Genomic DNA, 25471 nt, shown 5'->3' with positions numbered 1-25471 from the left:
TGATTACTCCGTACCATTGATCAACTTCCATTCAGCACAGAGTTGTGTAAAGCAGAGCAAAAGCAGGTCTACGGTCCCGGGCGTCCAAGTCTGCCCGCCGTGCCCGGCCTTGTGACCCCTACTAAAGGGGGTGCGAGAGTTTCCCTCCACGCACTCGTGCCCATTTGGCTCCCCTCCCCCTCCGTCGTGAAGATCCACTCGACTAGTTGGTAGTAAGGAGGTTTCGCCTTGCCAGACCGTGGACTCGGACTGTCCCCCCCAGTTTGATCGTGGGTTGGTGGGCGGTGGTGGCCGTTCCTAGCCAGGCCCCAGGACCCAGTGGGTGTGATGGATGATTGATTCATGGATCCTCCCAGGCTTCCACCCACTTTGATCAGCTTACGCGGGTGGTTGTCCTGTTCGCCTTCTGGGTTTTGTTGAGGCCGCGGCCTTGTCGGTCGGTGGGGTTGGTCCGTTCCATTCCTTTCCTATTTGTAGCTGGACCCTAAACTAGTCTAAGCATCATACATGTTAGCCTGGTGGGGAGGTCCACTCCACCGTGTCGCGTCTCGGCCAATCCGGTGGCGGATCCCGCTGCAGGCTGAAGATGTAACGGGGAAGTTACATAGGGGATTATGAGTACACTGGGCGACGGGGAGGCATCGGGGGGTTCTGAGTGGTCGGGCTGTTTGAGGCGATGATTCGACTTGGACGGCTGCAGCCTCTGAGGTAAGAGACGGTCGGAGGAGGGAGGGTGGCTCTGGCCACGAGTGGTCCCAGGCTTAGCGGCAGTTGGAATGGATGATGATGCTGATGATGCTGATGATTAGGTGTTATTATTGTGGTGATTATTATTAATATTAGGGAGGATTATTTATTATTGACTTTTTGTTATTTATTTATTTTGGCATTTTTTTTTAATTTGGGTGGTGATTTTCTGGGATCCCTATTTTTCGCCCTCCCATCCTCCACTCGCTCCTCTCCACCTCTTCTCTTATCGGCCGTCCATCATCGCCAGAATCATATTAATCTTATTTTTACTTATTTTTACCTCTTCCCTATACTTTCCTTCTCCTCCCCTCCTCCTGCTCCTTCCTGTTCTCCTGTCCCCGTCCGCTTGGCCTGTTTGATCCGTTTCTTTCCTCCGACGAGTCGCCCGTCAACTCATCGATCGTCTTCCTTCCTGCTTCGCTTTGCGTTTGGTTGCTTTTCTTTTCTGCGCTGCTGCTGCTGCTGCTGCTTCTATAGTTGCCCGGCCTTTGCATATATACCATTTGGCTGCCCTCCACCACCCCCCTATCCCATCCTTCACTGCAACCCGCCCCTTTATACCTCCCCCCCCACGGCCATATTAACCGGTCACTGGCCCCCATCTGACTGCTTCCCTGGACTGTGCATCCATCCCTGGCTGTGCAACTTCCCTGGACTCTCCCCATAAGCCAAAAATAATCCTCGCCATCAGCATCACCATCATCACAAACCACCGACTCCACTACCAACCACCACAACCAAAGGACATTCCCTAGGATTTGATTGCTTCCCAGTTGACCAACTGCATTCCTTCAATGGCTCCCTGAATCAAGTGAAAAAGGAACAAGACAGGCGACCCTCCTTTTGTGCTCCCGGCTCTTCTCTTCCGTACAGGCCTTCCTAAAACCCGCCACCGGATTTTGGACCCCAGGATTTATATCGACCCCTTACAGCCGTTGACAAGAAGAACCATTCCATTCCAGTCCCCCTTCTTGATCCCTCTCCCGGAGACTCTTGCCGGTGTGCTCGAGTCTTAATTCATCACCACATCCTCCCAACCTTCCTCATGCTCATGCTACCCCCTTCTCCCTTGTACGGCATGTTTCCCCCCATGCCCCCCACTCCGCCGCCATCTCCGCCCATCGCCCGCTGCTATGCTCCAGAAGACCGTCTAGGATTCCTTTTGGCCAACCGTCTAGAACTCACCAGCATCCTAGGCGTCGGAGCCTACGGAGTGGTGTACACGGCCGTCGACATTCATACCAATGTTCTGTATGCTGTCAAGGCCCTCAACAAGACCGGGCTGGATCCCCGGCAGCTCAAGTTCCAGCAGCGGGAGATCAAGCTACACCATCTGGCCAGTCAACACCCCAATGTGGTTTCCTTGGTTCGCATCATGGACTCGGTCGACTGCACCTATGTGGTCATTGAGTTCTGTCCCGAGGGCGACCTATTCTCGAGCATCACGGAAAAGGGCAATTTCGTGGGCAATGATCCCTTGGTCAAGCGGGTTTTCCTTCAGATCCTGGATGCAGTCCACTTCTGCCACTCTTTGGGAATCTACCACCGGGACCTCAAGCCGGAGAACATCTTGGTAACGGACCAGGGCTTGACGGTCAAGCTCGCCGACTTTGGCCTGGCCACCACGGACTACCTTACGTCGGATTTCGGTTGCGGGTCCACATTCTACATGTCGCCCGGTACGTGAGCCCCATACCACACCCCTTTGCTGAAACATTTGCTGACGACGTGCGAATCCAAAAGAATGCCAGCAACCCAATCCCCGACCCATGTCGTTCTATGAGTCGGCACCCAATGATGTCTGGAGCCTTGGCGTTATCCTGGTCAATCTGACCTGCGGTCGCAACCCCTGGAAACGTGCCTCGATTGAGGACTCCACGTTCCGAGCTTATCTGAAGGACCCTTACTTCCTGAAGTCCATCCTGCCGCTGTCGGATGAGATGATCTGTATCCTCAACCGCATCTTTGAGTGCGACCCCTCCAAGCGGATTACCATCCCGGAGCTTCGCCAGTTGATCCTGGAGTGCCCGCGGTTTACTATGAACCCCATCACCCCTTGGTCTGCCCCCGGACCGGTGCCCGTTGACTATGTCAACGGTCCCGTCCCGGTGTCCGTCCCCGTGGATACTTTCCACACTCAAACCTCCTCCGTCTCTTCTGGGTCATCCCAATACTCCGATTTCTCGGATTCTGCCGTCTCGGATGCCTCGTCCTTCACCCAAGGCTATCCCGACCTCGACAGTGTGTCGTCGATGTCTTCGGTGGGACTGGATCCCGAGCTGGACTGCAAGGATGACTTCCTTCCGGATCCCCTTCCCTGCGGTGACCTCCCGGAGCCGCACCTCTTTCCCCATGCCCCCTTTACCATCCCAATTCCCGTCTGCTGAATGGGCCGACCGGGTCAAACCACCCCCCAAGGAAAGGAAAAAGCAAACAAACAAGCAAAAACAGCCACTTTAACGCAGGTCTACGATTAACGGCAATTATTTCAACATTACACACCACTGGATTTGGATCTTTTCATACACCCATTTTGGATCATCTCCGCCTTGCATAATTCCAGCGACATTGTATTATTTCCGCAGGAGGGAAGCCGAGGAGATCGATATCTTTCTGGACATACGCCTTTTTATTTTTTTTATTTTTTACCCTCTCTTTACAGTTGGTTTCCATTCCCTGGAGTTTGGACATTATACCCCGGATTGACATCCACTGGAGCTCAGCCACGGGCATAAATTGCCCCTTTGAAAACGGGTTTCTGCCGGGTCGCCGGCGCGTCCAATCCCATTGGACGGGCAGAAACCGAGGCTTGTTACTATTAATATGTTACCACTTTTGGGAGGATTTCGTGGTTTTTGGTGATATACTTGTGTGTTCGGTGTCATACTGGTGTTGGCGGCGTTTTCCTTCGACCATTGGTTTGAAAGAAGAAAAGAAAAATACCCCGGAGCTGAGATGAAGCATTGCATTTGGATTGTCGAGTTCCCGCTAGGAGTTGGATGGCACGCTGGGTCGCTCTTTTGGGATGATACCTGAGTCGTGAGGACGCTTCTCTTCTTCTACTTCTTTACTTCTTCTTTACATAATCTGTCGATAAATAGTTTTTGATTTCGGACGGAATCTCCTGATGGAACTGAGGGGATGGACGGCGGCCTGCCCACCACTGCGGGGCGCCTGTCTGGCCGTGACGGCCTGGAGTGCTCGTGCGACCTGCTCGGTGGCCGCCTTGGATACGATATCTGCAATAGAGATGAGGACTAGACGATGTTTTTTCCTTTGCCGGTATCTGACTGGGTTTCTGACACGCTTATCCAGTAAGGCTGCTGGGGCCGAGTGACTCCGGCCCCGTTGGCCACTGGCGAGCCGCCGTCTGTCCCTGCTATGCTATTCTGTAGCAGTCCAGGCGCTCCACCGGATGGACGCACAATGCAACCGTCAGCCGGCGCTCCAGCCAGCCCCTGATGGGGCCAGCTGTCGAGGGGCAGCCACCAGGCGTTCAGCAGGCAGGCCTCGACCAGTCCGGATGTCCGTCTTGCAGTTCTCCTGGCGTGACATGGCCAGCCTGGTCGATGGGACGGGCGGGATATGATACGCAGCCTTGTTTCCGGCGAGGCTATTGATGACGACCTCCTGTATTATAGTTTGATGTACTACCACTATACCACCACCTGAATGCGACTTCAGATATCGCATTCAATAAACCAATACTACCTTTGACGAATCAAATGATCCAACGAATCATATAACCTAGTCACTTACATATTCCTCCCCCCCGTCACCCGAATCGTCTCCCCACTCACATAGGAAAACAACGGACTCGCCACCCCCAGCACCGCCCGCGCCGCCTCCTCCGGAGACGCTGGCCGTCCGAGCGGAATATCCGGATACGCCTGGGTCTGCGCATCCCCCTTCCGCCCAGCCAACTGCTTCCCCGGAATCCCCAGAGCGACCTTGGTCCCGTCCGGGGTGGTAATGAACGCCCCATCCTCCTTGGCTGCCGTCAGACGAGTGCTCACGAACCCAAAGGCAATGGTGTTGGCGCGGACCCCAAACGCCGGACCCCATTCTTTGGCGATGGTTTTGGTGAGGCCGATGATGCCGGCTTTGGCGACGGCGTAGTTAATTTGGCCGCTATGTAGTTATTAGTAGTGTATATGAAGATGTGTAATGAGGGAGAGTGTAGAAGGATAGGGGGAAGGAAATAAGGAGGAGGAGGGGAAAACGACATACGCATTCCCATGAACCCCACTCGTAGAACTAATATTAATGACCACACGGGGTTCCCCATCCTTCACACGAAAGTACTTTGCGGCCGCACGGATGAGTTGAAATGGGGCGGTGTTGTGGATTGCGAGCATCGTGGCCCATTGTTTGTCTGTCATCTGTTTTCCCCATTATCATCGTCGTCGTATGTTAGCGTATATACTTCAATTATATACTCCTGTACTTAATATCCGGATATACAAAGCAAAGTGATGGTGGGGAAGAGCTCAACCAAACAGAAGGTGGCATATAGATTAAAATACCTTATGGATAACCCCATCCCAGGTAAACCCGGCATTATTCACAATGATGTGAATCTTGCCATTGCCAAAGTCGGCCGCTTTCTGGACGAGCTCGGTGATGTAGCTGTCGGAGAGGATGTCGCCGGGGACGGCGAGGGCGCGGTTTGGGTGGGTGGTGTTGATGGTGGTTGCGGTGGCGGTGGCTTTCTCTGTTTATTGTTAGTTTTGAGTTGGGGGTGTATATGGTTGGTGTTGTATAGTATAATATGGTATAGAATAGTATAGTAACGTATGTGTATGATATTGTTAGGGGATGAGGGAGGTGTGTATGATTCGTATGATTATTCCTGTAACAGGAATGGAAATTGAATAGATGAAGGAATAGGCATAACGCAGGGGACTCACCAGCATCAATATCCGCAATAATAACTTTGGCCCCCTCGTTGGCGAATAACCGGGCGGTTTCGGCCCCAATGCCTTGGCCCGCGCCGGTGATGATGGCCACTTGGTTGGCTAGGAGGCCGTGGGGGAAGTTGAGGTGTGAGGTGATTTGGGAGAGGCGGTCCATTTTCTGTATTTGTCTTTGTCTTTGTGTTCAGGCTGTTGGGGATGAGAGATGAGATATAAGAATGAAGAGAGGGATCTCGGCAGGGAGGAGAGGATGTAGTTGAAGTGAGTGAGAAGTGCCGAGGCTCGTGTTTGCCGAGCTCGGGTCAAGGTATGGATGGATGTACCTGGCGATCATGATTAAGATCGGTCAAGGTAGCAGTTCCGAGGATCAGGTAACTAACTAACTACCGATTATCTGGATGACACATCTACATCTCACCACAGATAAAATAAGTAATCATTATCAGCATCCGGGTATCTACGTACTGCACATACTATCCGACATCGCGTGCAACCACGACTCCACCATCGTTTCATATCCCACCAGGATCGTCTGCAGCCAGTCTCCCTCCAGTCCGTTCGTTCCATGGAGATCTGGTAGCTCCGGACTCATCCGTCGGCTCATCTCCACCGTTTCCTTCAGCAGCCCCAGCACCTCCTTGCCCTGCAGCAGCCGGCCTCGGACGAGGAACCGCCGGACCCGTCGCGTCTCCTCCGCACTCATCTCGTACTCGCCATACCCGACAATCATGCTATGATCACCGGCCGACGGGGACGAGAACTCATACGTGATACAGTACTCAAAGAGCTGCAGCGTAGTCTCCAGGATGGACGTCGAGAACAGCAGGTTGGTGTTGTTCTTGTGGCAACTACGGCACCGCAGAAAGTTTCGACATGCGGACAATGCAATCTGGATCCCCTGTAACATCTGGTCCAGCCGCAGATGGATGCTGTCCACCAGCATGTGCCGCAACCGGCCCACATGGAAGATGAGTGCGCTGCCGCATTCACAGGGCTGCAAGGCGTTGGGAATGTGCACGGCGAGTGGGCAGCTGGTGAGCCCCTTGGTGATAAATTCCTTCTGCAGAAACGTCGGCGACATGGAAGCCGGGTTGAACATTGGCGCGGCAGATGGCAACGTCTCCCCGAGGGGAGGATATTCCAGAGCAGGGTCGGTCAGTAAGGCCGTGTCGGCCATACTCGCCCCATGGCTATCGGGGCTGTTGGATTGACTAGTTGGACTTGTGTCTTGCGGACTCTATAGCCTGTTAGAGACGGGCCCTCAGCGGCCAGAAGGACGGAACGTACCGTTGCATCGACACCGTGGTCTGCATCATAGTTGACCCGAGGAGGAGGTTGCCCTTTCCCGGCAGGATCTGTCCACCCGGTGGTGGGTATCGTGGGTTTCTTGTCGTCTTGCAACTGCCCAAGCTTCCGCAGCGTGGCCCGGTTCTTGCTCCCCTTGGGCTTTCCCGATCGATTGGCGACGCGATATCGACATGGCAGTCCGTGGCGCAGACAGCGAATGCAGGTGTCCTTCCCCGAGAGATTGCATTTTACCTTGGACTGCCTGCAATTCTCGCAAGCCGCCCGGAGTTTGGGAGGATCTCCACTGCTGACCGTGTGTTCGGATTCGGCAAGCATTTAGGTATATAGTAGTATATGGGTATGTATAGTATATGGTTCGAGCAAAGGCCTGGGTAGTCGACAGTAGCACCTCGCACATTCAGGGTCCAAGGGGATCCTACAGCCACCGACGTGAAAATCAGAGAGAAAAGATATTCCAAGAGCCCCTTCATCGGGGCCGCCGCCCAGCACAATCTTATATAGCAAACCATCGCGCTGGCATGCAGGGCTCGTATCGGGGATTCATGAACCGACGGCAAGCGCAGATGAAGTCAGCCGTTGTGCCACCCTAAGATTTCATCTGATCCACCTCGCATGGGAGCCGTGGCCAGTCCGCTCTGGCAGCTCTTCAGCATAGTCCAACTGACCCCCATCTTACTTGTCAGAAATGGCAAATGCCAGAGTGCTTGGCTACTGCCAACCGGCCTCTGATAGGGGCTGCCCACCTCAGCCAGTGCCGCCGGGCCTGCTCCAACGTAAGAAGCCTGGAAGAATAAGCTCAGGTGCAACATCGTCGTCAAGCCCAGTGGGGGGGGCCACCAGGCCGACCAACTCTAATGCTCATTTGAATGAGCCACGGCAATGCAAGACCATTGTGTCTGACGTAGCATCCAATGAGGAGGGCAGCGCGCCGTCTAGGGTGATTCTATCGGTATGCAGGCCAGCACACCATGTGAGCTGTAAAACCGATGCGGGAACGCACCCTTATTCGCCTGCCCGGTTTGCAATGCCCAGGCAAGCGGTGAACGGCTGGTGCTGTCGCCAGACCAGACCCAGGCTATTATTTATGATCATTGTATCCTGGGCGGGTCTCCCCTAATTGGAATTTTGGTTTTTCGCGGGCCCTTCTCCCTTTCTTCTGTCCCCCAGCAGCCCATTGGTCCATGTTGCAATGGTCAGCATGTGGAATCCCAGGGTTAGACATGGTCTCGTATCAGCCGTGAGGGCGTCAGCATCATCATCATGTCATCTCTATTACTCGCGGGCACGATTAGGTTATGGCTACAGGTGGTGAATGGTTAGGGGGGAGTCCCCCCCCACAGGACTGCTTGCCTGTGCGATCCCCCAAGAAACCGCGCGGGCGAATCACTGCATGCTCCCCCGACAGCTGTCTGCAGTGCCGCTGTGTCTGTAATCAAACGCCTTCAGCAGCCCGGTCAGATGAGCGATGGCGGCGCAGACCACCAGCACATGAAAGATCTGGTGGGAGCTCCCCCAGAGATCGAAGCGGCCTGGTCGCAACCGCTCCGGGACCCGGGCCGCATAAATCGCTGCTCCCAATATGTACAGAAAACCTTGGAGGAGCAGCCAGCCGAGCCCGATTTGGCGTGTCATCTGCTCCAGTCCGTACAGGCGTAAGCCGTGGATCACGGGGAACACCGCTGACAGACCCATGCCGACAAACATGGCCGCACGGAATGGCCGCCACCGAGGCGTCCGGAAATGAGGGAAGATCGAAACCAGGATGCAGCCAAGACCAATGGTGCAGATCATCGTCCAATACAACCGTTGCAGATCGGGCATACAGTAGAATCCAAAGTAGACACTAGGGACAAAGCTGCCCACGATAAGCCCTACGATCCCAACATAGTCAAACGTGTTTCCGATGCGCGCCACGAGAGGGGAATGGTTCGAGATGGTATGGTAGGTAGCAGACATGCCCAGGCAGAACGCCGCCCCGGCGAAGAAGCAGCCAAAGGCAACCAGGTCCGCCTGGCTAGCACTCTCATACCGCGGAGCTAGTGCCCGATAGAGGAGCCCAGCCGCTGGGACGGCCAGCAGGGACGGCAGCAGGTGCGTATAGATGTTGACCGTTTCATTGTGAAGGTATGTCAAGGACTGCAAGGAGACCAAGTAAGAGAACGAAGCTGGCCGGTACCCGGTGTGGATGTGCCGGTTGTCGCGTTGCCAATGCGGCAGGTCGTCCCAGTGAAGAAGCTTTCTGAGGACGTTGGGGGGCTGCTCCAGCACCGCAGCTGCCACAGCAGCCGGCTGACTGGTGCCCAGGTCCTTCTCATGGCCTTGGGTGGGGTGACGCTGGCGAGTGGACATATTCCTCACATGCAGCATGCAGATAGGATGACAGATCCCAGATCTCCGGTGAGCAGATGGCTGCTGGACGGTCGTAGTGCTCCGTTGTCGGGCTCGTCCTGGCGGGGATGACGAGGGGAGGACCGCAGATCAAGGCCAAAGAGTGATGAACTCCCACGCAAGAGAACCAAAAGCAAGGCAGCCCCCAAGCGCCGACGACTCGACCTGTTGGCACAGAAAAGAAAAGAGTGTTGGGATTCCGCGGAGCATCCCCATTCCCCGTTTGGGACATTTTGGCTCGTTGGGGAAACCCAGTGCAGCAAACGCAACAAACACTGCAAAGTAGACATACCGGCGGCACTTCCCCGACGGGACCCCCGCAGCCGATCGGTCCCTTGGGAGTTTGGATAGCTTCATCTCAACCATGACGCAATAACCTTCATTCACTCTCTGGCGACTCAAGGTCTACCCCTCATGGCTAGCCATGCAAAGCTGGAAAAAGGACTGGGCGATCGGTTAAAGCCCGTGGCCGACTCTTTGGACCTCGTGGGGTTTGTATCCAAAGGCGATCGAAAGTATGCCCACGGCCTTCTGACCCCCATCGCCGAGTGGGGAGGTGGTCACCTGCGGCAGCGCTGACGCTCGCAGATTACTAGATCACAAGGTTCAGAAAGACTACTTTGATAAGATTGTTACCCAATATATGGAATTCTGCGCCCGCCATTTCAAGGACTTGGATGCGGCATTAATGTCACTTCCCAAGAGCGCTTCGAGCGATGCAACCAGCAATCCACCGGTCTCTTTTCCCTCCCCAACCAATAAGCCGACAGGCGATGGCAGCCCACCACCATCCACAGAGCTGTCGACAATCCTTCTTTCCCTCCGCAAGTTGCGAGAGGCGGTTTTGGCCACGGGTTCCACGATCCCGATATCTTTCTCCCAGCAAGTCCATATCTTGTCCATTCAGATCGCAATCCAAGCCCGACATCCCCCGTCATACTTTCCTTCCTTTCGCTATACCCTAGAGAAATTACACACCCCTTCTTGCCCATTACCTGACTCCGACTTGAACGACCTCATTTCATACTGGATCCTCGATTACGCCTGTCGACAAGAGGACATGGTTGCTGCTTATCAGCTACGTTCGTGCGCGCGCAAGCGGTACGGCTTCCAGTCATCGATCATAGACCGTGTTCTGAATGCCCTGGCACATGACAATTGGGTTGTGTTCTGGCAAATCCGGAACGGGGTAGATTCTCGGGTGCGCGCCGTCATGAACTGGGCTGAAGACCGCGTCAGAAGACATGCTCTCAAGGCAGTCGGCAAAGCTTATCTCAGTACTGATGCCAGGTGGATTACCGAAGGTTGCACCGGCACCAGGAGTTGGACATGGGAGAACCTGGTAGAGGCGGAGAACCTGGGTTGGGAGAAAGAAGGCAATAGAATTATCATCCGGAAGCCAAAGCAAAAACCCCAAACGAACCTTGCACCCATCAAGGAGCATCCGTGATGGGTGTTGATCTGACATCATCATCGTTGTATCGTTATTTGGCGCTTAAAAGGGCATTAGAGGAGCATGGCGTTTTTCTAGGTAGATAGAAGGTATGCTAGTATGACGACCCGACAGACATTCTTAAAATAGCGTGTGGACTTCGGAACAAGGATCTCCTCGCGACCAGAGGTGTAGGTTCCATTGCTCAGAGTTTGAAATCACCATTAGGCCGATCAAGATTGGTGGCTCCAGTGACTGGTTGCTTGGCCACCGTTTCTACAAGATCGGTCTTCAGCTTGGCGGATTTGTCAGAGCATAGCTCGTAGACAGTGGAGAGGTTGAACACCAGGCTTGAGAATGAGTGGTTTGCCTGCACCAATGACTCAAGAACCTCACGTGCCTGTTGTCCATTGGCAGGATGTTTTAGCAAGAGCTCAACGGTTGGCGCTGTGGAATTTGACTTACCTCATTTAACCTACCGGTGTACAGCAAACACACTGCTAGGTTCTGCGAGATCATGGCCTCATCAGGTCTTTGGTTCTCATTGCCAATCAGGGCGCGCCATTCCACCACTGCATCGTCGTACCGTCCATCAGCCATACTGAGAAGCGGACTGAACACGGTATTTCCAGCATCGCTTGCTCCGCCACACAACTGCCTCGCAGCGTCGAGATCGCCAATCAGGAGCAGAAGTAGGGCTTTTCTCATCGTAGTGGTCTCACTTTCCGGCTCGGACATGCGCAAAATACCGAGCGACCTTCTGGCGGCATCGAGGTCTCCCATCTCAATCAGCGCGTTCACATTCCTCATTCCGAGGTCAGACAGTCGCTCTCTCCATATATTTCGTTCATGAGGAGCCAAATCTGGCCGCAAAATCTCCCTTCGCGCTTCCAAGCCAATTTCGTAGAGTCCGCCAATACCCCTGCGCGAGTCGCCGAATCCAATGCTTTGGAGCCGAATGGCTAGGACGCGTAAGGGCCACGGTACGATGTGACGAGGATAGCTTGTGTGGTTCTCCGACGGTTCGGAAATTGGTTCTACATAATAGAACGCGGAGCTTAGATCCTCGAGCGCCTTGGATTCTTGCGCTGCAATGATGGTATTCCCCGACAATTGCAGGCATGCTAGTCGAGTGTAGAAAAGAGAAAAGATCCGTTTGATGTCAGTGGGTGAGATCAGAGAGGATGTCAGAATAGTTCCACACAAGTACGCTGCTAGCAGAAAGTGGCCCTCAGCTAGAAGCCTCTCGAGAGTAGCTAGGCTCGTAGAAAGAGATTCGTCTGACGTTGGAGCAAGGAACTCAGAACGTAGCGCATGTGGTATCTCTATCTGAGAGAGGGAGTGGTAGACGTCGTACCGGAGCAGGTAGCCTAGGTCCTTCTCCAGGGTTGGTGGTAGTTCGTCAGGTCCCAAGGGGTCCAGGTTGTTGAAGGATGCACCTGTGAATCCACCATCCTCTGCTGTACTTGACGTCGGGGACGCCGACGTGTTCACTGCTCCGGAGCCGAGTGGGCTGATAACCATTAGCATACCACTCGATGATCAAGCAGATCCCGCTGCTCACTCATCTGGCTGGTCTAGAGGGCCCTTGGTCGAGCTACGAGGCCGTGAAGCTAGGAAGTATCAGCCGCGTACTCTTCGGATTGCCGATGATACAAGCATCAAATCAATGCTCCTTACATCTAGAGATATTGCGGGTGTGTTTGGACGCTGGGGCCTCCATCGTTGCAACGACAGAGAGTATAAAGGTTATTGGTAATGGTCGAAGTCGGAGATATATGGAAGCATCTGTTTAGCGCTCCGGCTCAGGGTCTCCTCTATCTAACATCCCGGGGAGTTGCTTGCATGAATGCAATAATGCGGGACCCCCGACTTGAAAGGCGGAACGATATTTTGCCACGGGCGGTGAGTGGATCGGCCCGGACAGACAAACTGGCCCCATTCAACCGTCAATCGCATTTACTCCGCCTGGTAGTAGACAGGAGCTACAGAATCACCACCACGAGACTTTTTGCTTTTATATAAAGGTTATACTCAACGTCGCATCACAGCTACTTTACATACCCCGGACTGAACCCTCTCGACGGACCTATATCGAATAGCCTCCGCCCTCGTTCTACACCATGACTCTCGCCGAGGAACTCCGCTCGAGAAACTTCAGTACGGACCCTTGTTTACAAGACCCTTGAATTAGTACACGAAGCAAGGGAGAGCTAACCCCTCATCACTTAGGTATCTACGGACAATGGTTTGTGACTCTTTCCCTTCTTTTTGTTTGTCTATCGTCGCTCTCCGATTATGCGACTTCACAACACACCTGCGAAAATATCATGGCTGCCTGGACCAACAAAGCGCTTGGCGCTGTCTCCGACAGGCATGCTTCAATAGCCGCCTCGAACTCCACGTACATTTCGGACTGTTGCGCATATATTCCGGACGACCCCGACAATTTTGGAAGGATATTCATGGGCTGACGAACGCTGCTAACCGGCTTCACCAGGACGGGCGTGATATGCATCGTTTTGTGCCTGGCTCTCGGTATCGCCAACATCTTTTCGTTCGACGCCGTGATCATCATCTTCAGTGTCCTGTGCCTGTGGGTTACCCACTTAAATATCTATACCCTGGACTCAAAGCTCACATTCGCAGGATCTCGGGCTTAATCCTCATCTTTGCTGAAGTGCCATTCCTCCTAAGAATCTGCCCTACGTCCCCCAAGTTCGATGCCTTTATCCGCAAATTCACCACGAACTGGATGCGCGCTGCAATGTATGGCGTGATGAGTGTTGTGCAATGGCTCAGCCTTATCAAATCGGCCACCAGTTTGATCGCCGCTGCCGTTTTCCTGCTCCTCGCCGCTCTGTTCTACGCGCTAGCGGGTCTCAAGAGCCAAGAATTTGTCGGCAGCAAGACTTTGGGTGGCCAAGGTCTTGCGCAGATGATCGTTTAAGGCTGTTTATCTTAGGATATGAGCGATGAGGCTCGAGGTACGCGATCCGCCTGCCACCCAGCCATCGCAGTTGCCATTCTTGGCATGTTGCACTTGGGTCATCAAAGGCAGCAAACACTGTCCTTGTCATGCTAATCCATTAGCATACAGGCGAAAAGAGAAAACAAGAAAGAGACGGGATGAGCCATCTCTGCGCTGGATGCGCCATGATAATGAACCGACTTTGCTGTTCTTGACGCTGCCGAGCAGATTCTTGTACTCGTATAGCATGCTGTTTGAGGGAATGGGGCCCGCTAGGATTCGCGCTGCCGATGCCTTTGTTATTGTGTTTCTTTGGTTTCATTCTTTGTGCCGTATTATCCGTCCTGCTTTTGCACTTCCTGAGGCTTGCTCAAAACTGTCGCAATGAGGTTTAGATGAATCATGTAATATTTACCATTTCACACCAGCGAATACCCTGTTAGCATCCTGGCGACGAATGAACTGGACTGTTTGCCTAAGTTTGAGTATAGAGTTCGTCACCTTTGGTCACTGTGACTTCAGAAGAAGAACAAGAGTGCGGGGTTGTCGAAGCAGATAGGTCACAGTCCATAAGACTGCCCGAACCGTCGGCATAGCTGACTCAGCATGTCCGTTATACGCAGATAAGATAAGCACAACTCATCCAAGCGAAAACCCTCAAAATTCGACTCCGCCGAAACAATCGAAATCCCACACGCCGACGCCGAGTCGTTACGCCAGACGACGTGCCCCCTCTCCTCCCCACCCACCCTCGCCGACCGCTTGCCGGATAATTTCCTACTCGTCGACAGACGTTCTTCTATTGCAAAATGTCCTACGAAGAGCGCCAAAACGCGCACCCCAACCTGGGCGACGAGTCCGATGTGGAGGAGGAAGCTCTCGTGAACGACTACCGCGAGCAGGTCAACTTCGATGATGGCATGAGCGAGTTGGACAGGACGACATCCCTTGGAGCTGGTTCCCAGACGCAGGACCTCCAGGCACAGCTTGCTGCTGCCGCGACCCCGCTTGAGTACCAGGCTACCCTCGAGACCAAGTTCGCAAGCTACGACAACTACTGCAGTCTGTTCCACTACATCTTGAACTCGGATGGACCGGTTGAGCTGGAGGTTCCTTCTGTATGTATATCTTCGACTAGCAGGCGCCGGGGCAGAGGCTGTTGCACTTGATGCACACGTCGCTACCTCGTCTGCAACGTGTGCGGTGAATCTCCGTGGTTTGATACACTGTGCTAATCCACCTGTTTCATCTGACTAGTACTACTGGGCCTGGGATGTCATCGATGAGTTCATCTATCAGTTCGAGTCCTTCTGTCGCTACCGCAACCGTGTCGCCCGCAGCGGCTCCAACGAGGAAGAGGCACAGCTCCTCCGCGAGAACCCGAACACCTGGGGTTGCTACTCCGTTCTCAACGTCCTTTACTCCCTCATCCAGCGGTCGCAGATCAACGAGCAATTGGCTGCCATCAAGCGTGGTGAGGACCCCTTGGCGGTTGCTGGAGAGTATGGCTCTCGCCCTCTCTACAAGATGCTGGGATACTTCTCCATCATCGGACTCCTCCGTGTCCACTGTCTGTTGGGTGACTTCAGCCTGGCCCTCAAGACCCTTGACGACATCGAGATGAACAAGAAGGCCATGTTCGCCCGTGTCATGGCGGCCCACTTCACCACCTACTACTATGTCGGTTTCTCCTACATGATGATGCGCCGCTATGCCGATGCCATCCGCATGTTCAGCCACATCCTGGTCTACGTTTCCCGCACCAAGAACTTCCAGAAGGGCGGCAACAGCTACGACGCCATTGCCAAGAAGAACGACCAGATGTACGCCCTCATCGCCATCTGTGTTGCTCTCCACCCCACCCGCCTGGACGACACCATCCACTCGGCTCTGCGTGAGAAGTACGGCGAGCAGCTCAACCGCTTGCAGCACGGTGGCCCCGAGGCCCTTCCTCTGTTCGAGGAGCTCTTCCGCTCGGCCTGCCCCAAGTTCATCAGCCCCACTCCCCCCGACTTCGACAACCCGGCTGTTAACATCGACCCCGTCGACCACCACACCGCCATCTTCATGGACGAGGTCAAGAACACCCTGTACAACCCCACCATCCGCTCTTACCTGAAGCTCTACACCACCATGGACCTGAAGAAGCTGGCTGGCTTCCTGGAGGTTGAGCCCGAGAAGCTTCGCTCCTGGCTCCTGATCAACAAGCAGCGCAGCCGTCAGGTGCGCTGGGTTGAGGGTGGCCTTCTGGAGGGCGAGCCGGTCAACGCCAACGACCTCGACTACGCTCTGGAGAACGACCTCATCCACGTGAGCGAGACCAAGGCCGGACGCCGCCTGGTGGACTGGTACCTCCGCAACCTTGCTCGTGTCTACTAAGTCCGAGTATGCTAAACCGACCCCTTCTGTGTCCGACACACATCCCATGCCTCGAACATGGGGTATGCGTCCGGTCTGTAACTAGACCCACGAGGGTAATCAGTCTCAGCGAGGGACCCACGAAGGCACACGAAGTGCACAGAAACGGAACGAGGAAAAAGGAATGTGGTCCTGGGAGATATGATCATCAAATGGGAAAGGGGTCGGGGGATTCCCAACAACGGCCAGCCAAAAAAGTTGTGTATATTGAATAGAGTCCATCTCCATTCATTTCCCTCCCGCTCCCCCTTTTCCCCCACCCGACAAAGATTATGATTTTTTATTTATCTATCTATTTATTTCTCTTCTCCTCTTCCATATCTTGTTTTTGCTTGTCCATGCTTCTTCTCATCACTCTCAGGGGTGAAAACCACCGTCCTGGTTACGGACGGGTTGGGAGTCGACAAAAAGAACTTTTTCTGTTTCTGAGGATGATTTGTTTGTTGTTCAAAGGCGTATCCCATTATGCTTATGTTTGATTTTGCTTAACTGTTCGACACCTGGTCTGGTCTGTGCATCGAGCTGGGGGGTGGGGTTTGCACGGAACAGGAAGCATTTAGCTAGCAGGACAGACAAGGGTGTAGAATTCGCATGATGAAATAGATGATGACTTACACTATCTACTTTCAGCCTCCTTAAGGCCCATTTAGAGTGAGAAATAGGATACCTTTGAGAAGGGGGTATAGCATTACTCTATATCTCATATTCTAGTATAATACACATGTACATAGGTTCAAGGATGATGCAAATGCAAGGAAGAAAGAGGTACTACCCAAATTCATACCCCTCGCTAGGTCAATCAATTCCAATGATTTCAACCAATCAATCCTTAACATCAAAGCTAGTCCCACAGCCACAGTTACTTGTAGCTCGGGGATTATCGACAATCTTGAACTGACTTCCAATCAACTCCATGGTGTAGTCCACTGTACTACCGGACAAGAGCTCCAGGGACGGCTCGTCCATGACCACTTTGGCTTCGCCAGGGCCCGAGGATTCGGCGTCCTCTGCGGCGAACACGGTATCTTCTTCCGGGTCGATCTTGGAGGCTGCTTCCAGGGACATCATATACTGGAAGCCGTGGCAACCACCGCTGGTGACGGTGATTCGGAGGTGGTGGTAGGGGTTCTCTTCCTTGGTGATTGAGGGAGATGAAGTCGGGTCTGTGATTTCCCGGAGACGCTGTTTGGGTGTTAGTATATACCCCGGGGTTTATGTTTCGTAAGGCGACAATTGAAGGGGGGAAATAGTGCCTGGAAATAAGATATTCAGGCAAGAAAGGAGAACATGAACGGTAAATAGGAAGGGAAAAAAAGCCAAAAACATACAACAGAAGGGATTCGCTGGTGGTCACCCACCCAACTACTAACCTCCCGGCGTGTGGCTTAAGTACGGCTGAGCGGACGGGAAGCCCTGTTCTCCACACCCTGTGGTCGTATGTGCTAGACAAACGATCTTCACGGCTCTTATAGTGGCAGGGCTAGCCCGTGCTTCCGGATCATTCATTATCAAAGCGCCTCCGACTCAAGCCGTTGCCACAGTTCCGAACAGCGCCCTTCGCTGTCGTCTTCAAACCCAACTAACAACAAACGGTATATGCATGCAGACAAAAGAATGTGTTTCAACGTACTTCGGCAGCCCGAGACGAGATGTTGATCAATAACTCCTTCCCATCTTCGTCAACTCTCGGGTTTTGTAGGACCTTGGCGTCTGAGCGGATGGCGGAGGAGGAAAAGGCGGCGCGATGTCCGAAAGCATCGAACCGGAATACGGATCGCTGAGAGGAGCTGGCTCGCGGGCAAAGGAAACTCGGACGGAGGGTCGATCGTTGGCAGACCGAGTCGCAGAACGATGCGGAGAAGCTCAGTGTCGGCGTCGCCGGCGAAAATGCAGAAACCGCGGCGCGAGGAGAATGGGGGCGAGAGAGCCGCCGGGCGGCTGTCGAGAGGATCGGACGGGACATAGTTGTCGTCACTGGAAGCCTTGCGAGGATATCTGTTCGAGGGAGGCAACTGGGCTCAGGCTATTGCGCGGGTTTCGACGACCGGATTGATTATATATCGGAGCAAGCCAAGTATTGCCGTTAGTCAGAGGGTTCGGCATGACGCCATTGGTCGATCGGGTGCCGGCAAGCAGCGGCAGAATCCAGTCCGCCCGAGATATCAATCGCGGGGAACCGGCATTTCCTGGCTGATGTACTCGTAGACTAGCTTCTCTTTTTCTTCCTTGTCATACATAAATTGTTGTTTCGTAGACGTTGATCTTGGATATAACCTGCTCACGAGTATATAGTACCCCCGTCATCTCAAGAAAGCCCACGGAATCATGAGTTCGCAGCAGGCACATGAACTGGGCGTCAGCACCCCGCCTTCCTACAAACTTGATAGCAATGCCTTTACCAAGGAATATGCAGAGTCTCTCGATGCACGGGACCCTTTGCGCCACTTCCGTCGAGAGTTCATCATTCCATCTAAAACCGATCTGAAGAGGAAGACTTTGGCTACAGACGGCTGTACGTGCCATTGCGTCGTTATGGTGTGTCATCTTTACTAACTAGTTGCGCTCCGGCTCAGCCGATGAAGAGTCTGACCCCAGATGTATATACCTTTGTGGAAACTCACTGGGTGTTCAACCTCGCAGCACCCGCAAGTACATTGAACAATATTTACGGACATGGGCCATCAAAGGCGTAACGGGACATTTCCTCCCACATGAAGACCAATTGCTCCCGCCCTTTGTTGACGTTGATGATGCTGGCGCAAAGCTCATGGCGCCCATTGTGGGAGCCCTGGAGAGTGAAGTGGCAGTGATGGGCACGCTGACGGCGAATTTACATTTTCTGATGGCAAGCTTCTACTGCCCGACGAAGGAAAGATACAAGATCATCTTAGAAGGAAAGGCGTTCCCAAGTGACCATGTGGGTTTCGATTTCGATGTCCCTACGAGATCATTGCTAATTCGATTGAACGCAGTATGCCGTCGAGTCTCAGATTAGACACCACAACCTTCGCCCCGAGGATGCCATGGTTCTCATTGAGCCGGAGGACCGCAAGAAGCCGATCTTGCGAACGGAGCAAATCCTTCAGGTTATCGACGAGCATGCATCCAGCACGGCCCTTGTGCTCCTCTCGGGAATCCAATTCTACACTGGGCAGTACTTCGATATTAAAAAGATCACTGCACACGCCCAATCCAAGGGAATCCTCGTTGGCTGGGATTGTGCTCATGCAGCAGGGAATGTCGACCTGCGATTGCACGATTGGAATGTAGATTTTGCTGCATGGTGCAACTATAAATACCTGAACAGTGGCCCTGGCGGTATGGCAGGCCTGTTTGTCCATGAAAGACATGGCCGAGTGGATATGGACAAGGTTGGCACCGATGAAGAGCCCTTTCGCCCGCGACTTTCGGGCTGGTGGGGAGGCGACAAGAAGACTCGCTTCCTTATGAACAACAGTAGGCTGCCCATTTCTGTTCCCCTTGGCCATCCACTAATGACCATCGCAGACTTCTTCCCGCAGTCGGGTGCCGCAGGATTCCAGCTATCGAATCCTTCCGTTCTGGATATGAATGCGGTGGTGGCGTCCCTCGAGCTGTTCAACCGGACATCAATGACCGAGATCCGCCAAAAGTCTTTGAGCGCCACGGGATACTTAGAGCATCTCCTGCTCAACTACCCTGTCGACTTTCCCTCTGGGGTAAGACCTTTCTCCATTATCACGCCCTCGAACCCAGCAGAGCGTGGTGCGCAGCTCAGTCTGCTCTTGGAACCTGGTCTCTTGGATAATGTCCTGGAGACCCTGGAAGAGCACGGGGTTATCATCGACGAAAGGAAGCCAGACGTTATCAGAGTTGCGCCCGCACCTTTGTACAATACGTACACGGAGGTTTGGGAATTCTGTAAAATTTTCTTCGAAGCCTGCCAAAAGGCCTTGGAGGCCCGGAAGTAACCACGAGGCAATTACTTTGCTTGGATTGCCAGACATGTTCGGACTGGATATTTCGGTACATGTCGCGTTGCATATATGGAATCATCTACCTTTCGGTTTATTGGCGGGTGCACATACGCCCACGTTAATCAAGACCCTCATATAATGCCCATATACTGACTAGCAGTTTTGGGATCTGAATCAGCACATAACATGATGGGCCACAGATTGGCCCCTATGCGCTACCGAAACATAACATTAGCACTGGCTTGATCTCGAACCACGCAATATTTTGTACAATTGGCATGATGACTTCATCTATAGTGGTTATAGTTTCATTCTGCATCTCTCTCAATTGACACCGCATCGGACGCTCATGCCGATCAACCAAAAGCAAAGTAAGCCCGCTCCAACGGTTGCCGTTCCGACTCCCAAGCCAGCCAATCCGATCTCGTAGTCCTATCGCAGCGCAACGTTAGCCAAGAACAACCGTATGTCACGAGTAAGACAGATAACATACGGCAAGAGTCCCATCGCATTAACCTTCCAGATGCCCAAACACAATAACACCAGCTGCATCACAACGTAAATAGCCTTGACGCCCAGCAGTTTCGCGCGCGTGCCTTCGGTATCGAACTTGGCGAACACGGTGTTGGTGTTGATCAGGCCCTGGATGGGGCCCTTGAACAGCATGAACACCATCATGATGCTGAAGATCTGTAGGCTGTTTCCGGACATGTACATCATGATCGCGTTCATGGGGATTTGCTTCGAGGGCGCTAGGGCGATTTCCCATGCTTTCTTGAGTTTCAGGGTATCGGTCTCGACAGGTTTGGCTGGGGTGGAGGCTGCGGCTGCTTGTTGGGCACGTTGCTGGATAGGTTGGGTTATCGGGTTAGTAAGGGGTATACATGGTGAGGTAAAAGAGGTGAGATGGAAGCATACGTTCTTGCCAGTAGCTTTCCTGGAGAAGCCTGGAGGATCAGGGATGCTGGCAGCCTCTTTGGATGGGCGTGGCATGGGGGTGTTCATCCGCACGACCCATTGCGGCGGCGGAGGGGGAGGCAACGAAGTCATAATGACTGACGGTAGATAGGACCCCCAAATTTATCCCTTAGGTCCGTCTGTATGAAAGGAAGAGAAGTAGAGGAAAGTCGTGCTGCAAGCTGGAGCTTGTGGACGGGGACGACGAGGGAGCGATTAGAGTGACGATGATCCGGCCGGAATGGATGGGATTTCTCCACAAGCGCGGAGTCGGCGGCGCCCGATCCACTCCTGATTCTCACCTGCGGACCCTCGAACACCCGTCGGTGTCTTAAAAGTGGTCGACATCTGCTGGAATTTCCCGGTGATTTCCCAAGTCGATTGAGGACTTTGCGCGTCCGTGAATGAGACCAGGTTGGCACCATCTCGCCCGCCGGGCGCTTCCAGTTCCCTGAATCCCCTGACCAGACGCTAACATGCCTAGGCTTCCCCTCCGCTGCATAGAAGCTTCGGAGCAGGAGACCAACCAGCCAGCTAAGATCCGATTCCCCCTTGAAGCTCTTCGACTGCCGCGAACGGCCCCCTTGGCGTCTTGGGACCGATTTCCTACGATTCGGCGTGACAACTACGAACGGAGAGGTGAAGATCGAAGATTGGATTGTCGCCAGTGATTGTGATCCGCCATCATGAGTTCCAGCGGGGGAGATGCGAAGTTGTTCGCCAGGGTACGTCCGTCGGGGTTATTGGCTCATCTCCATGGCAAGCAATGCCTCTGGCGTGTGCTTATCTTCCCGCGCTTCCCCTCATGCCATCCTTTCCTTGTTCACCTGAGCGAGCATTGCCTTTGTCTTCCATCTGCGGGGGGCTTGGTCGCCATGCTACTGGGTTTCCCCTCCCCCTCCTGGCCGATCCCATAATCCATAACTACACCATGTTCCTCAGCGTAGTTCCCTATACAGCGCAATATGGCTCACCATTTTCTCGTTCCAAACAGGGCAAAGTCGCCGAGTTGCGACAGGAGTTGAACAGCGGTGGGAAGAAAGACAAAAATCACTCGGCCAAGAAGATCGCGCTCAAGAAAATCGTCGCCAACATGACCATGAGCAATAATGATATGGTCGCTTTGTTTCCGGATGTGATCGGCTGTATGAACCTGCCCAGCTTGGAGATCAAGAAGATGTATGCCCGAGACATCGTATCTCGTTGCGTGGTGGCTGATCGTCTCTAGGTGCTTTTTGTTCTTGGTCAACTATTCGCGGCTGAAACCCGAGATTGCGCTCAAGGCGCTGCCGATTCTCATTGATGTGAGCACGGCTCCTACCTTTGGAGGTTAGCCAGCTAATCCGACGACCTAGGATATGGATGACTCCAACCCCCTCGTGCGTGCCCTGGCGCTACGGACTATCTCCTACATCCATGTCCGCGAGTTTGTCGAGGCGACGGTCCAGCCCGTCAAGCGACTGATGAGCGATATGGATCCCTATGTTCGCAAGACTGCCGCTTTCTGCGTCGCGAAGCTCTACGAGCACGATAAGAAGATGGTTGAGGCGTCGGATCTGATTGATCGGCTGAACAGCATGCTCAAGGACGAGAACCCGACGGTGGTGTCTAGCGTCCTTGCCTCCTTGGTGGACATCTGGGGTCGCAGTGAGTCGATCTCGCTGACTATCGACTACACTAGCGCCTCGAAGCTGGTTTCGATCTTGCCAGACTGCTCTGAGTATGGGTCCCTGTCTCTGTCTGATGCCAGTCACTGACGTCCACAGATGGGGCCAGTCTTATATCCTCGAGGCTTTGATGTCCTACGTCCCTCAAGATTCCGCAGAAGCTCTGCTGCTGGCTGAACGAATAGCCCCTCGCCTGTCGCATTCCAATTCTGCGGTCGTCCTGACTGCGATCCGCGTTATCCTCTACCTCATGAACTACATTGCCGACGAGAGACATGTCACCTCTCTCGCGAAGAAGCTATCTCCTCCACTTGTCACCCTTCTCTCCAAGCCACCAGAGGTCCAGTATCTGGCACTTCGAAATGCGATTCTCATACTGCAGAAGAGACCAGAGGTTCTCCGGAACGATATCCGCTGCTTCTTCTGCAACTACAACGACCCGATCTATGTCAAAGTGACCAAGCTGGAGTTGATCTTCATGCTGACCACCGAGGAGAACATTTCCGTGGTCCTGGCAGAACTCAGAGAGTATGTGCCGCACACCTTTCGTAAAAAACCACTAACGGAGCCAGATATGCGACGGAAATCGATGTTCACTTCGTGCGTAAAGCTGTGCGCGCCATCGGAAAGCTCGCCATCAAGATTGAATCCGCCGCAAAACAGTGCATCGATACCCTCCTGGACCTGGTCAACGCAAAGATCCCCTACATTGTACAAGAGGCGACGGTTGTCATCCGTAACATCTTCCGCAAGTACCCCAACCAATACGAGAACATCATCGGCAACGTGATCCAGAACATTGATGAGCTCGACGAGCCGGAAGCCAAGGCTGCCATCATCTGGATCATCGGACAGTATGCCGACCGCATCGAGAACTCCGATGGACTGCTCCAAGACTACCTGGCCACCTTCCACGACGAGACGGTCGAAGTGCAACTGGCTCTTCTCACCGCCACCGTCAAGTTCTTCATCCAACGTCCAACCAAGGGCCAACAACTGGTGCCTCAGGTGCTGAAATGGTGTACCGAGGAAACCGACGACCCGGACCTCCGCGACAGAGGCTACATGTACTGGCGTCTGCTGTCCACCGACCCGGCGACAGCCAAACAGATTGTAATGGGCGAGAAACCCCCCATCAGTGCCGAAAGCGAGAAACTCGACGCCCGCACCCTGGAGGAGCTATGTCTCAACGTCGGCACCCTCGCCACTGTCTACCTGAAGCCCGTCCAGCAGGTCTTCCGCTCGGCGCGCACCAGACGGTTACAGTACAGCCCCGCGCTGCAGAAGCCCCAGGAGGACCCCAGCACCGCGGCCTGGCAGTTCCCGGCGCCGTCGCAGTCCAACAGCCCGACCGCCGCCATGGCGGCCAGCGCATTCCCGCCCACGGCTGCACCCGGCGACATGAACGCGGCCGTCAACGCGGCCGACAGCTACTTCAACAGCGTCGGTAGCCAGCAGATGGCTGCGCTGGACCTGGGCGGTCGCGAAGACGGGTCTGGCGGCGGCGGCGCGTTGCAGACGCAGTATGTCGTCAACCAGAACCAGCAGCAGGTGTATCAGCCGCAGCTGGCGGGTGGAGCGGCTACCGGCGAGTTGTTGTTGCTGTAATAGTTCCTTCTGTTCTTCTGTCATAGATTACCTTTCTTAATATCTGGAGCGGTCCATCATTCGCAGGCAGGGTGATACTTCTTTAGTTGTGTTTTATTCTTGTTTCTATTAGTTGCAGGTAATTATTGCATTGTTGGGCTGACTAAAAGACACTGGTTGGTATATGGGTACATCAATTTGTTAATCACGGAGGAACTGCCATCATGCAATACGAGCTGTAGAGAGTGCTTCCAGAGCACCGGCATATCACGTCGGTTTAATCCTCATCCAGCCGGGCCAATCCACCACGACTGCGCTTGATGCGATCATCCAGACCGTCTTCCTGCAGTTGTCGATGGAGACCACCCACAAAGCGACCCTTGTCGGAACGGTGTTTCTCATCTTCTTCGAGCTGCTTCTCCTCCAGGGCAGTGACTTCCGCAATGCGCTGTCGTCGAGCATCCTCCATCTCGCTTGCGTTCGACTGCATCTCTGCTAGCTTCCGCTGGCGCTCTTCTTCCTGTGCCTTGCGCTTCTGCTCTGCGTCTTCGCTGCTGGCGGGCGGGGCTCTGTCGCGGTTGTACGAGTCTCGGGGACGGTAATCCCTCCGGTCCTGGTGATAGCGAGGTCGGTCTCGGCGGTCGTCCCGTGTGTCTCTGTCCCGCGTATCTCTGTCCCGCGTATCTCTGTCCCGCGTATCTCTGTCCCGCGTATCTCTGTCCCGCGTATCTCTGTCTCGTGTGTCTCTGTATCCATCATTGTCTCTCCGATCATCCCGACGTCTGTCCGAGTAGTGGCGAGGAGACGGCGAGCGGTCCTGTAGTGATCCCCGACGGTTGGACCGATCATGGCGTTCTTCACGATCCCGATGTCTGGACCGGTACTCTTTGTCATCTCTGTCTCTGTCCCTGTCCCTGTGCCTGTCACCCTCTCTGTCTCTGTCCCGGCGATCGCGATCACTCCTCCTCTCTCTGTCCCTATCTCTATCCCTGTCATCCCGATGACTCCTCTCCCTCCTCTCCCTCCTCTCCTCAGGCGACCTCGACCGATACCGCCTGGACTCTCTATCCCGATGACTCCTCCTCTCCCTATGTCCATGCCCATCCCTCTCCCTCTCCCTC

The 25471-nt window shown here is 53.9% G+C and overlaps 11 protein-coding genes across 11 annotated transcripts; 6 read left to right on the top strand and 5 right to left on the bottom strand.

Moving 5' to 3' along the window:
• Positions 1–1840: 1840 nt before the first annotated feature.
• Positions 1841–3137, top strand: BO80DRAFT_358234 (serine/threonine-protein kinase; the record flags this gene model as incomplete). The annotated part of the gene is made up of 2 exons (XM_025715874.1): positions 1841–2429; positions 2494–3137. 2 exons carry the CDS (start codon positions 1841–1843, stop codon positions 3135–3137), a joined length of 1233 nt encoding a protein of 410 aa, XP_025574067.1.
• A 1368-nt stretch (positions 3138–4505) lies between these two features.
• On the bottom strand, positions 4506–7289 carry BO80DRAFT_358388 (3-oxoacyl-reductase; the record flags this gene model as incomplete). Its single annotated transcript, XM_025715877.1, has 6 exons — positions 4506–4881; positions 4981–5132; positions 5277–5464; positions 5661–5842; positions 6167–6903; positions 6954–7289. 6 exons carry the CDS (start codon positions 7287–7289, stop codon positions 4506–4508), a joined length of 1971 nt encoding a protein of 656 aa, XP_025574066.1.
• A 1068-nt stretch (positions 7290–8357) lies between these two features.
• On the bottom strand, positions 8358–9323 carry BO80DRAFT_465763 (hemolysin III family protein; the record flags this gene model as incomplete). The annotated part of the gene is made up of 1 exon (XM_025722745.1): positions 8358–9323. The coding sequence occupies one exon, from the start codon at positions 9321–9323 to the stop codon at positions 8358–8360; it is 966 nt and encodes a 321-aa protein (XP_025574065.1).
• A 351-nt stretch (positions 9324–9674) lies between these two features.
• Positions 9675–10906, top strand: BO80DRAFT_113402 (uncharacterized protein). The gene is made up of 2 exons (XM_025713436.1): positions 9675–9877; positions 9951–10906. Exons 1-2 carry the CDS (start codon positions 9777–9779, stop codon positions 10810–10812), a joined length of 963 nt encoding a protein of 320 aa, XP_025574064.1. The 5' UTR covers positions 9675–9776; the 3' UTR covers positions 10813–10906.
• Positions 10907–10999: 93 nt separating this feature from the next.
• Positions 11000–12517, bottom strand: BO80DRAFT_358182 (uncharacterized protein; the record flags this gene model as incomplete). Its single annotated transcript, XM_025715872.1, has 4 exons — positions 11000–11194; positions 11260–12307; positions 12359–12407; positions 12475–12517. 4 exons carry the CDS (start codon positions 12515–12517, stop codon positions 11000–11002), a joined length of 1335 nt encoding a protein of 444 aa, XP_025574063.1.
• Positions 12518–12835: 318 nt separating this feature from the next.
• BO80DRAFT_426108 (Tvp18 family protein) lies at positions 12836–14028 on the top strand. Its single transcript, XM_025719678.1, has 5 exons — positions 12836–12954; positions 13027–13042; positions 13295–13390; positions 13444–13781; positions 13895–14028. The coding sequence occupies exons 1-4, from the start codon at positions 12918–12920 to the stop codon at positions 13742–13744; spliced, it is 450 nt and encodes a 149-aa protein (XP_025574062.1). The 5' UTR covers positions 12836–12917; the 3' UTR covers positions 13745–13781; positions 13895–14028.
• Positions 14029–14574: 546 nt separating this feature from the next.
• On the top strand, positions 14575–16144 carry BO80DRAFT_358460 (putative eukaryotic translation initiation factor 3 subunit EifCl; the record flags this gene model as incomplete). The annotated part of the gene is made up of 2 exons (XM_025715884.1): positions 14575–14883; positions 15023–16144. The coding sequence occupies 2 exons, from the start codon at positions 14575–14577 to the stop codon at positions 16142–16144; spliced, it is 1431 nt and encodes a 476-aa protein (XP_025574061.1).
• A 2244-nt stretch (positions 16145–18388) lies between these two features.
• On the top strand, positions 18389–20475 carry bna5-1 (kynureninase). The gene is made up of 4 exons (XM_025716946.1): positions 18389–18695; positions 18757–19100; positions 19156–19639; positions 19691–20475. Exons 1-4 carry the CDS (start codon positions 18509–18511, stop codon positions 20131–20133), a joined length of 1458 nt encoding a protein of 485 aa, XP_025574060.1. The 5' UTR covers positions 18389–18508; the 3' UTR covers positions 20134–20475.
• On the bottom strand, positions 20292–21308 carry BO80DRAFT_113588 (ER membrane protein complex subunit 4). Its single transcript, XM_025713437.1, has 3 exons — positions 21058–21308; positions 20633–20985; positions 20292–20571 (listed from the first exon to the last, which is right to left on the bottom strand). The coding sequence occupies exons 1-3, from the start codon at positions 21187–21189 to the stop codon at positions 20496–20498; spliced, it is 561 nt and encodes a 186-aa protein (XP_025574059.1). The 5' UTR covers positions 21190–21308; the 3' UTR covers positions 20292–20495.
• A 719-nt stretch (positions 21309–22027) lies between these two features.
• Positions 22028–24371, top strand: BO80DRAFT_358280 (putative AP-2 adaptor complex subunit beta; the record flags this gene model as incomplete). Its single annotated transcript, XM_025715876.1, has 5 exons — positions 22028–22275; positions 22325–22400; positions 22452–22816; positions 22863–23291; positions 23336–24371. The coding sequence occupies 5 exons, from the start codon at positions 22028–22030 to the stop codon at positions 24369–24371; spliced, it is 2154 nt and encodes a 717-aa protein (XP_025574058.1).
• A 256-nt stretch (positions 24372–24627) lies between these two features.
• cwc25 (U2-type spliceosomal complex subunit CWC25) lies at positions 24628–25244 on the bottom strand (the record flags this gene model as incomplete). Its single annotated transcript, XM_025721536.1, has 2 exons — positions 24628–24963; positions 25131–25244. 2 exons carry the CDS (start codon positions 25242–25244, stop codon positions 24628–24630), a joined length of 450 nt encoding a protein of 149 aa, XP_025574057.1.
• Positions 25245–25471: the final 227 nt, after the last annotated feature.

The sequence above is a fragment of the Aspergillus ibericus genome (genome assembly GCF_003184845.1).
Source record: "Aspergillus ibericus CBS 121593 unplaced genomic scaffold BO80scaffold_26, whole genome shotgun sequence".
Taxonomy (NCBI): Eukaryota; Fungi; Ascomycota; class Eurotiomycetes; order Eurotiales; family Aspergillaceae; genus Aspergillus; species Aspergillus ibericus.
The sequence above is the reverse complement of the archived record's forward strand: the minus strand, read 5'-3'. Positions and strand labels throughout refer to the sequence as shown.

Coding starts and splice junctions, on each gene's coding strand:
- BO80DRAFT_113402 (XM_025713436.1), top strand. CDS start 9,777: ATGGCTAGCCATGCAAAGCTGGAAAAAGGACTGGGCGATCGGTTAAAG. Junction 9,878..9,950: donor GTATCCAAAGGCGATCGAAA/GTATGCCCACGG, acceptor TGACGCTCGCAG/ATTACTAGATCACAAGGTTC.
- BO80DRAFT_426108 (XM_025719678.1), top strand. CDS start 12,918: ATGACTCTCGCCGAGGAACTCCGCTCGAGAAACTTCA. Junction 13,391..13,443: donor ATCTTCAGTGTCCTGTGCCT/GTGGGTTACCCA, acceptor TCACATTCGCAG/GATCTCGGGCTTAATCCTCA.
- bna5-1 (XM_025716946.1), top strand. CDS start 18,509: ATGAGTTCGCAGCAGGCACATGAACTGGGCGTCAGCACCCCGCCTTCC. Junction 18,696..18,756: donor GACTTTGGCTACAGACGGCT/GTACGTGCCATT, acceptor GCTCCGGCTCAG/CCGATGAAGAGTCTGACCCC. Junction 19,101..19,155: donor AGGCGTTCCCAAGTGACCAT/GTGGGTTTCGAT, acceptor GATTGAACGCAG/TATGCCGTCGAGTCTCAGAT.
- BO80DRAFT_113588 (XM_025713437.1), bottom strand. CDS start 21,189: ATGACTTCGTTGCCTCCCCCTCCGCCGCCGCAATGGGTCGTGCGGATG. Junction 20,986..21,057: donor GGAAAGCTACTGGCAAGAAC/GTATGCTTCCAT, acceptor CAACCTATCCAG/CAACGTGCCCAACAAGCAGC. Junction 20,572..20,632: donor AATGCGATGGGACTCTTGCC/GTATGTTATCTG, acceptor GCGCTGCGATAG/GACTACGAGATCGGATTGGC.